This window comes from Netta rufina (genome assembly GCF_964035555.1).
Source record: "Netta rufina genome assembly, chromosome: 2".
NCBI lineage: Eukaryota > Metazoa > Chordata > Aves > Anseriformes > Anatidae > Netta > Netta rufina.
The window spans coordinates 90687368-90705415 of record NC_140124.1 but is presented as its reverse complement, the minus strand read 5'-3'; the positions used below and the strand labels follow the sequence as shown (position 1 = coordinate 90705415).

At 36.3% G+C, this 18048-nt stretch overlaps 1 protein-coding gene across 1 annotated transcript in view; it reads left to right on the top strand.

Annotated features, from left to right (window-relative positions):
• PTPN3 (protein tyrosine phosphatase non-receptor type 3) overlaps nucleotides 1-18048 on the top strand; it is a 122353-nt gene that overhangs the window by 83765 nt on the left and 20540 nt on the right. The window contains exons 15-20 of the mRNA XM_084306877.1: nucleotides 3224-3247; nucleotides 5423-5621; nucleotides 6553-6630; nucleotides 7454-7510; nucleotides 13582-13738; nucleotides 15500-15663. Of these exons, the coding sequence (XP_084163003.1) occupies nucleotides 3224-3247; nucleotides 5423-5621; nucleotides 6553-6630; nucleotides 7454-7510; nucleotides 13582-13738; nucleotides 15500-15663 (679 nt within the window). The remainder of the gene's footprint in view (nucleotides 1-3223; nucleotides 3248-5422; nucleotides 5622-6552; nucleotides 6631-7453; nucleotides 7511-13581; nucleotides 13739-15499; nucleotides 15664-18048) is intronic.

Genomic DNA, 18048 nt, shown 5'->3' with positions numbered 1-18048 from the left:
ATAAACCTTCAGCAATATTACAAAGGATTATATCCCACATTTAAGTCTCCAGATATTTTATTAAGATAATTGAGAATCTGCTGTGTGACTATATGAATGGAAGTGCAAATCGTGTTTTTGTCTCAAATAACCTGACTGTCCTGTGTTGGAGATGGGAGATATTATATTAAAACAGGGACATTGTATCAGAATTTTATGTTATGTAGGCTTTTTTGTTTGTTTGTTTTAGGAGCTTTCACATGGGTTAACATAACAGCTTGAACTCTACAAAGAATTTGGTAATAGAGCCGTATCTCTTCTGTGGCACAGCATAGAAAAATACACAGCTTCATTGTTCTTTCCCTCAGAAGGAAATCAATTAGCTCAAACTAAAATAAATTCTATGATTCTTTATTTTTAGCATGACTTCCAAAGGAAATAAGGCTTATGTCATCGTGTTGCCTGTCTGTGTTCCTTCCCACTTCAGAAAGTCTGGACAACTGCAGTCACATCTAATGTGGGGATGGAGCTTTCAAAGATGCTAACTTCGTTTTTTACGAGCTTAGTGAAAACCGGTGTATAGGTAGAAAAAACACTTGATCTTATCTTCTCTCATTGAGTAATTCCATTATGAGTTCAACAGTTGTCTGTACCTCTTAGATTGGCTGCTCAGGCACCGTGTGTGTGCATGGTGCCAAAGGATCTTTTGTACTGCTGGCAGTTAGGGAGTACAAGTATTGCGAGGATTGCAAACAAGAGAACTGAAGGTACTTGTGGGAGCATGGGGGAGAATGTCAGTGGGATCCCAAAGGTGGGGCATGAGTGCAGTAAAGAAAGATGAACAATAGTGTTGTTGTTTGTTGTTTTTTTGTGTTTTTTTTTTGTTTGTTTGTTTGTTTTTAAAAAGTACACACAATCCAAACTTCCACAAATTCTTATTGAATCAGGTTCACTCACCATCTTTGCCTCTCAAGGAAGAATTTGTTCATCTTGTAGAATAAGGAAACTGAACTAGAATGAACCTTTTATTTCTACTGTAGTTTTTGCTGAAACATAGTACGTGATTCTTAATATTAGGGTTGTTTTAGAAAACAACATTTGGAAAATCTAACTGTACTGTGAATTGCTTCCTGTAATTTGACAATTCAGCTCTGCACCCAAGCTGAACTGCTTGTTTGTATTTTTCCAGCATGGAGTTGTATTGCTTAGGCTTTTTGGTTGCTACTTACTAAATTTGTAAAGCTCTGTTCTATCTGCCATACAGACTTTAATTTTCAAGCACTTTTTTTGGGTAACCTTTACTTTCAAATTGATTATAGTATCATACTTATTATTTTAATTGATGTAATATGGTTTAACTCACTGCTTCAGGTGGTTTCTGATGAAGCTCTTCAATTGCTTCAGAAAATGCTCTATGTTATAACTTTTGATACTTTTCTCCATGTAGAGCTGCTAAGTTTTTGAATATATTTGCCACACTTAAAAAGCTATCTAATAAAACAGACAAACAGTAACATGATCTCATTTTACAATCTGACAGTTAATTTATGTCTTCACTGCTGAGTAATTATTGTGATGAAATGTTTAAAGGAAAAACAGTAGTAGACAGTACTTAAGTCCCATTCTTTTAGTAAAAAGCTGTGCTTATGTTTGTTGGTTAACTGAATTGAGTAAGATAACAGTTTTGACAGAGCACTTTATCAAAAAAAATGCCATAATTTGTGTAGCTAGGTTACTAAATTCAGGAGAAACTGGCAAAGAAATACAAACTTGAGGCAAGTCATTGCTTTGCTTTGTGTGACAGGGAGTGATATATTCATATGTGGCTTTCACCAACAAATTTTCATGTGATAAAGCTTGCTGTAAGGCAAATACCTTGATACCTTGACAGTTTTAGCCTCCAGCTGTGACCTTCTTCTGGAAAGGGGGCATCTTTTGGGGACTGTTAGCGTTAGGTCAGAGGTTGGACTCGATGATCTTGAGGTCTCTTCCAACCTAGAAATTCTGTGATTCTGTGATCTGAAAGGGTAATTGTGGTGAGGGGCTGCTGTCCCAGCAATGTACCTGAGTATCAGGGCTTGTTCCAAGCAACAAAGTCTTTCTGTTTCCTGAGGTGTTCATGACAAATTTGTGGAAGCAGAAATGGGAGAGGAGTAACTGGATTGTAAAGGAACTGGACAGTCAGCCTAAGCAGAGTGGACTATAACTTTCCTTATTTTGTCTCTTTTGCATGTTTTATAGAATATAAGAAAGCCAGAACTGCTCCCTAATATGATTAATTGCTTCTATTTCCAGCCTCTATACTCCATTTCAGTTTTTCTTTTAAGTATGTTTGAATAAATGACAACTTCAGAAGTCCCAGAACTGCTAATTGTTGGTGGCCATGCGAGTCTTCTTAGAAAGCATCACTAAATGTTTGCACGATATTCCAATACTTTTCCTAAGCATCAGTTAGCCACTTCTGAAAACAGAATATTGGGTTAGATAACCAATCCATCACAATGTACTGGTTCTTGCATATTTTTTCCCCTCCTCAGTTTAAGCAAATTGTTTTTTCTAGCACAGCAAGTTTTACAATTACCTAGTTCTTTCACTCCTGGATGTGATCAAAGAGTAGACTTTATCCACAGCAGATGCTGTGTATGAACGTTATCTTGATAATGCTTGAGGACTCTGTTATAATCAGCCAAGCTGCTCAGCAAAGAGCCCTAATTAACTGCCTTTCTTTTCTGTGCTGGATTGTCCTCACCTGTGTAGTCACTTTTACTTTAGCTATGCTTTGTGTTAAAATTCCCTGTCAGCATCTGGTCAGCTCTTACGCTAAGTGGTGCTTCTGAAGCAGCCTATGCTAATTTCTCTTTACCTACATGTAAAGAAATATAATCAGTGACATCTTCAGGCAGCGTGATCCACAGCTAAAACTTCCTGAAATGCTGTAGCGTGTCCTGTTCAATAATTGCCTCTGTAAGCTCCAGCGTAGTTGACGTTTCAGTAGCAGATGCGTTGGCTGTCGTTGGGCTTGTGCCAGAAGTGGAAGTGAGTAGTTAGAACTGCCTGGTGAATTTTTTGTTGAGTGGTTCATAAATGCCATAATTGCCTGATTCAGATCTTCTGCACAGGATTAAGTATTCTTTAATTTTCTGTGAACACACCTTTTGGCTTACACACTGGCATTTTTTTAATTAGAGTTTAGTTCCTGTTTTCCTGAAGATTTAACTCATGTTTATTTACTCGTTTTTAACAGGTCATCGGAACAAGAATCACCAAAGTGAGTTTTCTTTAAACTTTATTATAGATTCCTTAGCTTTAAGCTATGTAACAAAATACATAAATTATTTTTTCCAAGTACTTATTTTTATAGTTTGAAAATCGAAATGGATGTGTAAACCAATGAATATTATAAAGCTTTTTTTTTTTTTTTTTAAAAATAAGATTTTGGATCAGGATGTGGGAAGTTTTACTTCCTAACATGACCATAAGTGCTGTTAACAAAATAATAATAATTTTAAACTGTTCAGTATAACCTTTTGTAAAAGTTTACTGATGCTAAAATCTGCTGGTAATTTTATCTCGTGACTTTATGTAGTGCCAGGAAGCACTAACTGAAGTAATTTGTCATGTTCTTCTGGTGGTGTTAATTTTTTCTACACTGGAAGATCATTAGGAGCTATGCTCTCAAGTTGCAAGTGAATATTTTCTTAATAACATATGTGCTGAAAAATGTATTATGATGTGTTTACATATACAGTGTTCCTGCTTACTTAACAATGACTTCAAGAAATAATGAAAACCTCTTGGAAGCTACCAGATTAAAAAAAATAATCATAATAGCATAATTCTTTTTTTTTTTTTTTTAAGTGTCATTATTGTTTGCCAAAGTATTTTCAGATTATTGAAAGAGCCAAGTGAATCATGTCTCCTGAAAAACATTTCCTGTGGTAACTGAAAATCCTGCAAATGTTGTACAAACCATTTAATTCACATTGCCAAGAACATGTAATAAAACTGAGCATCAAAAATATTAAGGCAAAACCACATTTGCCAAATGACATCTTTCAACATAAGTTGTAGTCAGATTTCTACAAACTGAGAAATAAGTGTTTGCATTATTATTAATGTTTGCAGGTCCTGTATGTTAAAAGCCTACATTACGTTCCTCTGCAGTGTAGTTCATTGACAGCTAGCAGTGGCCCCTGGGAATGGTTCAGAAAAGCTCACGTATATGAATACAATTGCACCAGAGCAGAGACTGACGTTGGAATTCACAAATTTCAATGCCAGGGTTTACTTCTGATACTTCCTCTCTTTGAGGATTTAATGTTGCTTTTAGGTATGGTGAAGCAGATAATGAATCACATACACTCTGTAAAAAAAACTAACATCACGTGCTTCCAAGGATCTAATGTACTTCATTTCAGTGTTGGGTTGCCCAGCAGCAGTGCAGAGTATTGCTGCAAACTGTCCTGCCACTGAGCATCCATGATGCAAGTGCAAGGTCAGTCTGCAGTGTGGCACATCTCAGTTTGTGCCATACACAGCACTATACGTTAATGATAGGACACTGTGTCTAAGCTGCACCGAGCTTTCCCAACACACAGATTTTCACAAAGTATTGTGTAGTTTTTGTGAAGATGGATCTTTTATTATGTATGGTGAGTTTGATCTAATTGAAGAACAATTTTAGTTGTATTAGAGGTCTGCATTTCTTCCCCTTCAGAAGAAATAACTGTAGCTGAGTGAACATTTGAAAGGTCATGGGGCACTACCAGGCAGCTTGTCCAATTCTAAGATCTGATGTATTCATTTACTTACTGTTTTCTTTCTTTTTTTTTTTCATCGTTGAATTTCAAGGTTCTTGACCCATTAGTTCAGGTCTACACTTCCATTTAATTCTCGGTCCTTCTTCATGGCTATAATTACCTCAAAGACAGAATATAGTACTGTTATTAGCCCTGTCAAGGTCACTTCATTTCCTATTTCTCTGACAATTTACCGTGGCTTTTCTGCAAACCACCTTCTCGCAGAGAGATAAGGTTGAGCTGGCACTCATGTGAGTGGAATGAAAAAGAGTACTTTGCAAAAATGAGTGGAATCACAGTATACAGTTTTCATGGGTAGGACTGGAGTGCCTTTCCCCTGGGGCTCAACTCTCATTTCCTCCACGTTACTGTGATTTCCTGTGCCACTTCAGCATTGCCTTTCACTGCTAACCTCCAAGTAATTTGCTAAAAATGTTTCTGCTACTCAGTTTTGTTTTGTCCCTTCTTCTGGACATCCACAGATCAAATAACTGTTACTTCAAATGGCAAGAAGTGTTAAAATCCAAGTATGAAATTGGCTTGCTCTTGGATCCAAGCAGTACGTTTGCATGTTTTACTCCGTTTAACATAAAAATCTGGATAACTATACCTTCCTAATATTTATTTATCTTTCTTAAATGAAGGAACGTATTGGGAAACAGTCCAACTCGGAATTCTCTGACCCATACCTCACCTAAAACCTTGGCTCAGTCTCCCAATGGAGTTGGTAACATTTCTGGCTCTTACCCTTTGGAAGGGGTGGACAAACACTTCTTAGAAACATACGACAATATTACAAAAAGTAGCTCAACAGAAGATTCCGGTCAGTACTACTGTGATAAGGTATGTTCAGTTGCATTCTTTTAAAGTCAAAACTGGTGCTAAATGTAGCTTTGAACTGTAGATTTAGAATCCACATAAATTGTGATTATATCCTGGGATGAGCATGTTTTATGCGGTAATAGGAATAAATCTTCTTGCCTTATTCAAACGTATCTAAAACTCTATATAAAATATGATAGGCAAGCCTACCAGCTACATTGTTTTCCCATAGTGTCCAGGTTTCTAGCAGCATTTGTAGAGAGTCTCTTAATGGAATGGGAATCCTTGCATAACTCAAGTGGCTATATGACTCAATAGCAGACACAACTCTGTTTTATCCCAGGCATCTCCTCTCTGGGATGGCTAAAAATCACGCTTTCACCAGGTGCCCCGTGCTAGCTTTATGACTGCAAATCATTCCTCTCCTTTTCTCCAGCCTTTTCCAGAGGTGTGCTTAACAACTTTCTAATCTGCCAGTCCAGTAGCTGCAGATTAGTTTTAATCATTCCGGCTTGTGGATCTCCTGCAAAAGATATCATGTACCCTTTTAGAGGAGAAAAGTTGAAGAAAAAGAAGTAACTTCATAATACTTAGAGTAAAAGTGCTTCAAGGGTGTTGTACCTATCTTTTTTTTTTTCCTTCAGTCACCTTTAGCAAGGACAACACATTGAAAAATTTAATAGGTATCAATTGGAAAAGTTAAGATGACAGTAACAGTGTTAGTGCAGAAAAAGCAAAGAACATATCCACCAATATACATGCTGCTATTTTTACAATTAAAGGTTACGATTGTGAGTGTATTCTTTAACCTTAACTTCTTCCTTTTTAAAACACGGATTTACATAGTATTCTTGTTCAGCATGTCTACATTTGGATACACTATATTCTTATTTGCTGCTGTCTTGTTTTAAAAACTAGAAAAGTTTGATGTTGATTTTTCTGTATATTACAGAATGAACTAATTGAGGGAGAGTTACTTTTGGTGAGAATCACACCAGATGAAGATGGGAAGTTTGGATTTAATCTAAAGGTAAAACACCAATCTTCTGCTTATTTTTACAGGATTTATGTAGATGATTTAGCATTATGAATACATTTCATTTTTAATGGCCATGACACGTTTCAAAAGCAAACTGCCTATTTTGCTGCATAAATGTGGACTCCAAAATTTAATTGAAGGTATTAATTTCTGGAAAAACTTGCTTCTGTATTATAAAACAAGTTAAATAGTTGAGTTTGTGATATCTTATTGAATATACCCATAAAAAATCACATTGGAGAGATGAAAATTAATTAAGGAAGAAAATTGAAATAAGTATTGATTTCTGTGTAAATTTTTGACATCCCCTCACTGAAATTCTATTTAAAAAGATAGAGTAGTGTAAACTAGCCATAATATCAAAATCAGGGTCGAATTTGATCATTTTGCTTGAGGCATTTTATTGGTGGAGCAGTGGTAGAGCTTCATGTAAAGGGAATAAGGGAAGATAGCTGTCTGGAACTTTGCTACCTGACCTCTTGCAAGTTCATCACAATATTTAAGGATACTGTCCACCTAGTGAGTACAAATGTTGAATTAGGCTAGGTCGAAGAGTAGGATTTGAGTAATGGTGCATTTCATCTGTTTATTGCCTGTTAAAATGTACGGGCAGGCAAAGACACTGGTTTTAGTTAACTGGAAAAAACACACACGTCTCCTGACATTCACTCATCAAAATTCAACCTAACTGACTTACATGTACAGTGATAGAACACTAACTTTATAAAAATAAAATTAAAATAGGCAATTGCTTATGTTTATAATGTATGTATTATAATGATACATTTACAGTCATTATTTACTTCACCTCTAGGGTGGTGTAGATCAAAAAATGCCATTATTGGTATCGAGAATAACTCCAGGATCACCTGTAAGTAAATTCTTACAATTTTTAATCTCTCATTTATTACTTCTTCTACCAATGTCTAGTGTTTACTTATAGGAATTTGGAAACACACAACCAGTATGAAATAATAGATGAGCTGGTTTTCTTTTAGAAATTGATTTCACCAGTGTTTTCTTGAGCTGTGGATGAAAAGATTGGGAATTGCTGAAAGCATGTTTGTTTCCCCTATCATCTCAAAAAATGCATCTTAAAATGGCTCTGGAAAATGGAAAATGTTTGAAGAGGGGCAAAAAGAATGGTTGAAGATGCAGAACAGAAGTGAGTAGTCTGGGCCTCAGCAGCCAAGAAAAAAAGAAATGATTTCAGAGAGATATGGCAAAGATCTGCAAGGTTTTTTGGAGCAATGTGCAACAGGTAGCAGGGGATTCCATTAAAAGAAGTATGGAGTATCAAATCAAGTTTGTGAAAGTCAGGTTGAAAATGAATGAATAGTAGTAGTTCTTTGGGCACAAGACACCTATGAAACTCCTTGACAAAGGATGCTGTGATTAAAATAATTTTGTAGGGTGGTTAGGAGAGGATAAATGCTTGAGGGAACAACCTGTTGACAGCTTGTTGTGGTCTGACTATTCAGTAACTGAAGAAATCCTTAATGCTAAAAACGCTAATAGGATGGGAGAATACTGAGGGCAGAGCAGGGGTTAAGGAGTGGGGAGCAGAATATGTTCAGACATTGGAATGAGTTGCCTAGAGAGGTGGTGGAGTCACCGTCCCTGGAGGTGTTGAAGGAAATATTGGACGTGGTTTAGGGACATGGTTTAGTGGTTGACGTTGGTAGTAGGGTGATGGTTGGACCAGATGATCTTGGAGGTCTTTTCCAACCTTAGTGATTTTGTTTTTGCACTCATTTTGTTCTGGTATGGATATTTGTTTATGGCAATGTTTCTGGACTACGTGTACATTCATCAAAATCAGTACAGCCGTTGAGTTCTTACGCTGAATTGTGAAATAATGATATAACACTAACATTTTTCGAAATAAGTGGTTCTTAAGTTTGTGAGGATATGCATCTTATATTTTTATTTCACTCACCTTCTTCCAAAGTATATTTCCCAACTCTCATAAAACAATCTCAGTGTTAACTTGATAGGAGATTGTTCCAACTTAAACTTACAAGTCTGTTGTGCTCTGCATATTAGAGACTCTTGAAATGTGATAAGCAGACAGAGGGCTGATATCTGAATGTCATGATGTAAATCTAGCTAAAAGAAATTGTTTGAGAACTTGTATGCTGAAGCATTTAAGATTTGTGGCTTGACTTAACGCAGTACACAGCACTCTGTTATGAGCTACAATATTTGAATAGAAAAGTAATAGGAAATTATCATTATAACTTGAATCCATAAAGGGAAAATGAAACAGACCTCAAGGGTTTGTGTTCAACCTAGCAATCTTCGTAAGGGTTATTTGAGATATTGAAGTGAATATAAGACAAGCAGGCTCATTTCACAATTTGTGAAGGAAAGATGCTTCTCCAGAGGCAGTGGATATCCTTTGGCGGATCAGATTGTCTTCTGGGAAGTATGGAAGTATTGATCTGTTTTTCTCTTTGTTGATTGGAAAAGGACTGTAATTCTAACTTAAAGGCTTCATTTAAGCATCTCCAATTAGTAACTGTAGGCATAGATAGAAGTGACCAATTAGCTTTCTAGACTAATAAAGCAACAAGTGAGCAAGTTATCAAGGGTCAAGGAATAAACTGGAAACTTACACAACGCAGTATTCAATATTCAACAGCAGTGTTATATAAATCACACCATATTACATGAAGAGGAAAAAATAGAGAGCATAACAGTAGTAATGTTGATTATATAGTTTTCCATAAACTATATTTCACCTTCTCTTGACTATTTAATAAAATGTAATTGATATTTGAGAGTTTACGTAGTTATATGGAATGCATTTTTGGTTTAGTTTAGCTTCATAGAACATCAGAGATGTCATTCCTTTATTGTATTTGCTGCTGTTTCAGCTTGTTCTGGATTCACACATTACCAAGCAAATTGTGCTCAGGGACACTATTTAATAATATTATTTGCCAAGAATATTTATGAGGTTTGTACGTTACTTTTTTTTTTTTTTTCAATTTTCCTTCAAAAAGATTTGTCTTTTTTTTTTTTTTTTTTTTTTTTTGTGGAAGAGAAGAAACTGTACTCACAAAATAAGGCAGTATTTTCCCTTTGGCATCCTAAAGTTGTGTGGGTTTGTTTTTTAAATTCCCTTCTACTACAGCAGTAATCTAGATTGCTAGAAAAATTTGAGGACAGAATAGCAAAATGAGTTGCAGGAGAGCATAAATCTAAAGAACAACAACTTCTTGCAACTGGTATTTTTTTTTTTTTAACAAAATTTCTGTACTGTTTTTTTTTTTTTTTCCTCCCACAAACAGTATTAATGTCCAAAGGTGATAAAGAAGTAGTTATGGTTGTATTTAATAAAACTTCTGACTGAAAAACAGTATGCATGCTTCTTGGGGCAATAACAAAGTGATTAGCATAAAATGAAACATTGGGTGTGTCAATAGGACAGGAAGCCTTTGACATAATTAATTGTCTGAAAAAGCTCTGTATCTGAAAAATCTACAAATTATGCTTACATGGAAAGAATTAATTCCCCTTTGAGATATATTTTATACAGTCAGATGATTCAAGCAAGAGAGCTGAGGCATTAACATGTCACATGATTAATATAGCTTCTTTGAGCATAGATATTCATCTTCTCCTGTAATAAAGAATAATAGCCAGCAACCAGCCAAGAATTCTAAATTATTGACAAATGTAGGAACTCAGAAACCATTCCTTCTATATTTTTGTTGACTTCTTGATGCTCCTAGACTGACCAGATATGGTCTGTATGACTGATACGATCTTTATATCGTTTATCTTCTCAAATATTACTAACAGCATTTTAGAGAGATTAAATCAATTGTTCATAGTCGCATTCTTCAGTCTTGCCTTCATAAATTATACAAAGTATGGAAGGGACTCTTCTTGGGAACTGTGAATACCTGGTTAAATCAGTGTTGAAGGACACCGTTGCTGATTATAATTGTTCCTCTCTTTTCATGTCTTTCGTTCATCATTGACAATCTTCCATATCCTTTTTTCTTTAGAAAAAGTGGGGGAAAGCAATCTTAATTTTTTAAATAGATTTTTTAATCAGCTTTTCTATTTGGATTCTTTTCTTTTGCATACATCTTTGTTTTCTCTATCTTCCTTCTCTTCTCCCTTATCTGTTTTCTGGCACTTACACACATTTTAAATTTTCTTTAATTTTACTTTATTTTCTGACACAAACGGTTCCCAATTTATTTTCATCTCCATATCACTTTTTTTTTTCTAGCTGTGCATTTTTCTTCCTGTTGGTTCTATCATTATCACCTCTCCTTTCTGTCATCTTCTGTTTTTTACTTGGTAATGTAGTACATCACTGATAAACTTAGTTCAGGAGAGTTATCCATGCTTCCTGCAAGGCATAACCAGGATCAAGAGGAAAGGGCTAATTTAAGCGTCTTGTTCACATTTTGTTTCTTGATAGGACCAATAACATTGGATGAACAAAGTTCAGGGAACCTGTGTTAGCATGAAGGAAATAGAGGGAACAACTATGAATACAGAAGAAGAGACTGTAATGGACTTAGGTCTCATTTATAAAAGATTTTAAATGGAGTATTTAAGTATATGATTCTTGTATAGCTGGGTACTTCCTAGACAAACTGAAAATTGAGATAGCAATGAAAATAGAATTGTTATGTAAGTTGATGCTCTTGTCAAAGGTTGTCTTGAATATCTCCAAGGTGGGAGACACCGCAAGCTCTGGGCAGCCTGCTCCAGTGCTCAGTCACCCTCACAGGAGGGAGGCAAAAAAAAAAGTGTTTCCTGATATTCAAATAGAAACTTCCGTGTTTTAGTTCGTGCCCATTGCCTCTTGTCCTGGCTCTGGGCACCACTGAGAAGGGCCTGGCTCCTTCCACTCTGCACCCTCTCTTCAGGTATTAATATGCATTAATAAGATTCCCCACTGAGCCTTTTCTTTTCTAGACTAAACAATCCCAGCTCTCCCAGCCTTTCCTCATGCTCTGATCCTTTAATCAGCTTTGTATATCATAGAATCATAGAACGGTTTGGGTTGGAAGGGATCTTAAAGATCACCTAGTTCCATCCCACCTGCACGGGCTGGGATGCCACCCCTAGATCAGGTTGCCCAGGGCCTCATCCAGTCTAATCTTACCTCCAGGGATGGAGCATCCATGGTTTCTTTCAGCAGCCTGTTCCAGTGCCTCATAAGCCTCTGAGTGAAGAATTTTCTCCTAACCTCTAATCTAAATCTCCCCTCTTTTTCATTTAAAACCATTCCCCCTTGTCCTGTTATTGTCTGCCCAAGCAAAAAGTTGCTCTCCACCTTTTTATATAAGCCCCCTTTAAGTGTTGAAAAGTTGCAATAAGGTCACCCTGGAACCTTCTCTTCACCAGGTTGAACATCTCCAGCTCTCTCACACTTCCTTCACAGGAGAGCTTCTCCAGCCCTCTGATCATCTTCGTTGCCCTCTTCTGGACCCTCTCTAACAGCCCCACACCCTTCTTGTGCTGGGGGCCCCAGACCTGGACACAGCACTCCAGGTGGGGCCTCACAAGGGCAGAGCAGAGGGTGACAATCCCCTTCCTTGATCTGCTGGCTGCTCCTCTGTTGATGCAGCCCAGGATGCAGTTGGCCTTCTGAGCTGCTAGCACTCACTGCTGGCTCATGTCGAGCTTTTTGTCTACCAGAACCCCCAAGTCCTTCTCTTCAGGGCTGCTTTCAAAGAGTTCTTCTCCTAGTCTGTACACTGACTGTACTCACTCATTCCTGGGATTGCCCTGGCCCAGGTGTAGCACCTTGCACTTGGCCTTGTTGAACCTCATTAGGTTCACATGGGCCCACTTCTCAAGCTTTTCCAGGCCCCACTAGATGGTGTCCCTTCCTTCTGTTGTATCAGCCACACCGCTCAGTTTGGCATCATCTGCAAACTTGCTGAGGGTGCGCTTGATCCCACTGTCTATGTCATTGATAAATATCTTAAACAGTACCAGTCCCAGGACAGACCCCTGAGGGACACCACTTGTCACCAGCCTCTACCCTGATATAGAGCTATTGACCAAGACTCTCTGGGTGCAGCCTTCACATTAATTCATCACTCAAGCCAATATCATCATTCTGGCCATGGCTTGAATTACTTTGTGCGGGATGCAAAGCTAAGTGTGCTAGCAAGTGTGGCAGGAAAATAAGCCAAACAAATGCTAGAGTACAGAAGATAAACTAAATTGCTGTATCCAAGGCAAGCTATAATGCAAGTTTTCAGTTGTAATGGGGAGAACTGTGTCCTAATGTTCTGTGCAGCACAGGTAGGTAGCACTGAAATGTGTTGTAATTGCATAGTACTTGAGCATCGTAAATCAAATACTCACCTACATCGATTTATTAAAACTCTAAGTGAATGAAATGGGTATATCATTTGATATCTACCAATTAAGAATCTGATAAATATAAAAAATACAACATATGTATAAACTTCTTAAAATTGTAAAAAGAAATGCATGTCCAGGGAACATCATGTTACTTAAATTATCCTTGGTTTAATAACCTCAGTCATATTTGGGCTTTTCAGTATTCTCTGCATAAAAAGTGAAGGATGTTTACTTAATAAGTCTGTCATCTTGTATGCTTAGACTGCTTTTTCCAGAAATTCATTTGCTGACGTTTAGTGTTTGAAATTTATATCTTTAAGAGCAATTTGCTAATGGCTATCTGATGAATACAAATTCTTTTTTTAGCTATTAATATGCCGTTTGAACTGTTTCTCATCTTCATTGAGAGGCTTTGGAGCAACAAAAAGCTTTAGATCTCATTTCTTTGATAGAATTTCTGTAACAGAAGATGAAATTTTGTCAAGAGGACTCGGAAGAATTTGCTTGCATGATGAACTTCTTATACTGATTTGTTCCTCTTTACATGACTGGATGCAGTGACATTTATATGTTTCTTTGGTCTTGAAACAGGCTGATAAATGCATTCCAAAACTGAATGAAGGTGATCAAATAGTATTAATTAATGGACGAGATATCTCAGAGCACACACATGACCAGGTGGTCATGTTCATAAAAGCCAGCAGAGAATCTCACACGAGAGAGCTTGCACTTTTGGTCAGGCGGAAAGGTAACTGGGCTTATTTTATTCACTTTTAATGTATTTGAGACTGGTGTTCTTATGCTTGGTGGAATACCTTCTATTTAAATACATGTGTTCTCAGTTCACTTGGAATATGTCCGTGCTAGAAAGTTCTCCCTGCATTTAAATTAGTATCATAAATAGTTTTAACTGGAGGCTCTTTCCAGTGCAACAAAGATTCTGTCAAGTTAGAATTTCTTCTTATGTTTTTAGCTCTAAAAATCTACAAAGCAGCAAATGATTCCTTTCAAAAGTTCTTTTTGTAAATATACATAATTTTACAAATTTTTAATTGCGTGTTTGCAAATACCCATGAGCTGCTGTTGCCCAGCACGATTATGCTACAAAACAAGTCAAATGAGCTTTTTTTAAATTCCTACAGTAGATGTTTTATGATGATAATGAGCTTGACCCGTGCAGTCTACTCACTAAATTGCTGCTGGCAAACAAGACAGTCTGAAATATGTAGGGGCATAGGCCTTTATATGTAAAATACAGAGGACCAATCTTGTTCCATTTTGCTTGCTCCTATTTAAACACATGCAGATCCCAGGAGCTTTCAGATGAAGTGAAACTTCTGGTTTATTATTTACTTTCTTTAGGAACTATGATGAGACCTTAACACAAAGGTTTGCAAAGAGTTTCTGATTACATTATGACTTAAAAATCTAAAGGGATTATGCTTTGCTGGGAAACAGGAGAAAATAAAACCGCATAAATGTTATACGCCTCTGTAGCATTTACTTTATTTTAAATTTTGTATGTTCCTGGGAAGACAGATGTCTCTGTGTTTTGTTCTCCCTGAACATAGTCCTGCTCCTGTTATTGCAGGCCTCTCCAGTGACTCTGTGCAGTATTTAGTCTTTCCTTAACCTTTTTTCTAGTCCACTTCCTACCTGCAGATAAGTCTCTTCTTAGCTAAAGATAACCTATGACTCCATGCCAGTCATTTGTATGGGCATGAGTCCAAACATCTCCCCATTTTCTGTAGTTTGGCACGTATGGGCCATTCTGAGCATTGCAAAGAATAACCACAGATGGACACATTCAGTGATACAATAGCTTTCATAGAGCAACAGAACTGGTGTATAGTTTTTCATTAACATTTTTCACGTTCTTCAACATGTTAGCAAGGAGTATCATGGAAATCTGGCAATTTATTAAATCATATCCCTCAGTGTTAGTATAAGAGATTGGAAAACAGAATTCAGGTGCTCCTCTAGTGGAAAAGTAGTACAGTGTATGCTTGTGTTGATTTTACTGTGGGAGGTCCAAGCTTTTTGAGGTATTCCATTAATTAATTTCTAAATTATTTTAGGCAAAACTCATTTAGTTTTCACAATGGTTAATGTTGTGGGCTGTAAGCGTGTCCAGCAGTTCCATCTGCAAGACTAGATGGCAGCAAAAAAAAAAAATCTTTGCGTTTGGAAGTAGTGGTTTGCCATCGTAGTTAGCTCCTTAAGGAGTTTTGTTTTCCTGAAGACCATGAGGACCTTTTACTCTTTCCCTTTACTTCAGTAGTTAGCTCCTTAAGGAGTTTTGTTTTCCTGAAGACCATGAGGACCTTTTACTCTTTCCCTTTACTTCAGTAATATGGTATATAAATAAATGAATGTCTGTTGCTGTTACTTGCTTTCTTGAGACCTTAAATTTGCAAATCTTGTTCTCGCAAGCTGGTAAATCTTAGTATGTGTTGCAAGCACATTAGTACCGTATGTAACAGATTTTAATTTTCAATGCATCTTTCAGTAGTTAAACAGTTTGTGGAGCCTAAATCAGAAGATGAAGTTGATTCCCAAAATCTCCCAGATTCTCTTCTTCCTATCTGTTCTGAATATGCTGATACTCTGGAGGAGTCTATGGAACAGCTAAGGAAAGGACTGGAAAGTGGGACAGTACTTATTCAGTTTGAGGTAGGTAATGCTCAACTCAAATGCTATTAATACAGACCAGTAGCTGTGACCATCAAGTAAAGTCAGGGCTTAATTAATTACAAAACTTATTGCTCCCTTTCAGTGTTATTTCAAGAGAACATAAATACGAGTTTATACCCTAACTTGATTTTTCACGTTCTCATATTTCACTGCCTTTCATGGAGTAACAGCAGCAACTTGACTGCTCCTGTTCTTCTTCTCTTAGAGGCTGATATGAAAGTTTGCGATGTTAAGTTATATTTGAGGTTTGTAATGTGCAGTCTGTGATATTTTTCAGTAGCAATCCAAAACATTGATGGTTACTTCATGGGCAAGTTACTCTGCTGGTGAGGTTCCCCCGTATGTGGGATAAGACTTGGCTGAACTGCTGTATAGATTAATTCATTAATGTTTGTTATGTTCTACAACATGTCAGCAGAGAATATCCTAGAAAACTGACTAACAAAATGTAGTTTATTAAAATAGTTCTTCAGTGTTAGCAAAAGAAATGAGAAAAGATAACTCAGTTCCTTCTCTAATGGAAATAAATTATAATGTGCGTGTGTTTGTGTTCATTTAGCTATTGGGGATCCAAACATTTATTGTAACTTTGGAGAAACCCTGCTTGTTGTTATCTATTAATTTCACATAGTTGAAGTCTGGCATAATCCTTTCTGACTCTGGAAACTTGTAGAACAGTAGTGCCTTCTTTCCTCATTTTTTATGTTTTTCCTTTGTTGTTACAAATGCCATGAGATTTAATGGTGATTGCTGAAGAGTTGTGGTGTTATTTATTATATAACCACTCCCTTTATGAGGACTGCTTTGTTTCCAAAATTTCCGAGAGTTAAGATCCCACCCTTTTTTTTTTTTTTTTTTTAAATAAATTCTGGACTCCATAGTTTATATCGGCTAACCAAAATCTGCAGCAGTAGTTGCAGTGTTGTAGTAATAATATGTTAGCTACTGAAACAGCAACTCAAAAGATATCAGCCAGCCTTTAAATGTGCTTATTGTGCATAAATTTAGTCAACAACTTTGACAATGTTTCTTTAATAATCTTCATAGAATGTTTGATTCTTTATGACCATTTTTTTTCCTGATAGCATTTCTAAAAGGATATTCTTGATGTTACAAAAAAGTGCAGAACCCTTTTGTAATGTAATAAACTTATTTTAGCGATAGCTTAGCAATCTCTTTTTCTTTCAATTCATTGTTTAGTGGCCTTCAGAAGCAGAGACAATTGCAACATCTCTCATCAGCTTTGGTAATTCTCACAATCTCCATTCATGTTAGTAAAATAGAGAATAATTGTTTAGTACATTATCACATATAAAGTTTTTCCAGAACATATTCCTATAATTATAATTTATGTCCAGTTAAGCAGAATTTAACAAGTCTGTCAATGATATATGACCTTTTTATTAGGCAACAGCAACAAAACTCCAAAACTGTAACTTAACATTAAATTAGTCTTCGTTGTCTTCCACAAAATGTAGAAATCTTAACTTGACTCAGGTAAAATGGAATGTAAACTATAACTAATTGAAGCTGTTTGATTGCTGCATAGCCTCCTTCCTCGCTCATGCTGTGCAGTTGAAATATGTTGTGAGCCATGATCCTGAGACCCAGCATTTAGCAAATCTTTCAATAGAATATTTTTTTTATGTTATTCCCTTTGTCTTAAAGTAGGGGATATTAGCATCCTATTGGTTTCACTTAATTTTATGTGTGAAACCATATTCAAAATATTTAAACATGAAAGATGCAATTACATCTTTGGCACAGCTGGGTTACTCATTTGTAAGTTGCTTTCATGTATATTTAATACAGCAAAATTGTAATTGTATAATTGCATTTCTTGATTTGTTGTTGTTGTGTTTTTCCTCCTGTACCCTTCATTGCCTTAAACCATGCTCTCAATGCATTTTGATCTTAAAATTTATTTTTGGTATAATGTGTATGTTCGCGCATTCACTTCAGTTAAAATTTGTGAGGTAGAGCATGACCCAAAAGAAAGGAAGTCACATATTAAGAGACTGTGATACATTAAAGATTTGCATTTTCAAGTATTTGCAGGGTTGAATGTGGTAGTTTTTGTCCAGAAAATGTTTGAATTTTTGTATTACAGTTGACTCCAAGAAATATCGGTCCGTATTTTTTTTTCTTCTGATGTTTTTTATTGCTCAGTTCTTCCACACTCATTCTCAGTTTTACTTCTAGCCCTCCCACAATTGTGTGGTACATCTTATAAGACAAAGAAGACTTTGCAAGGAAGCGGTCTATGTATATCAATGATTTGCATATTTTCTCTCTTTTCCTAGAAATTCTTCTAGAGATGATGATGGACTAGGAATAATAGAAATTATTTTCACATAAAAAGAT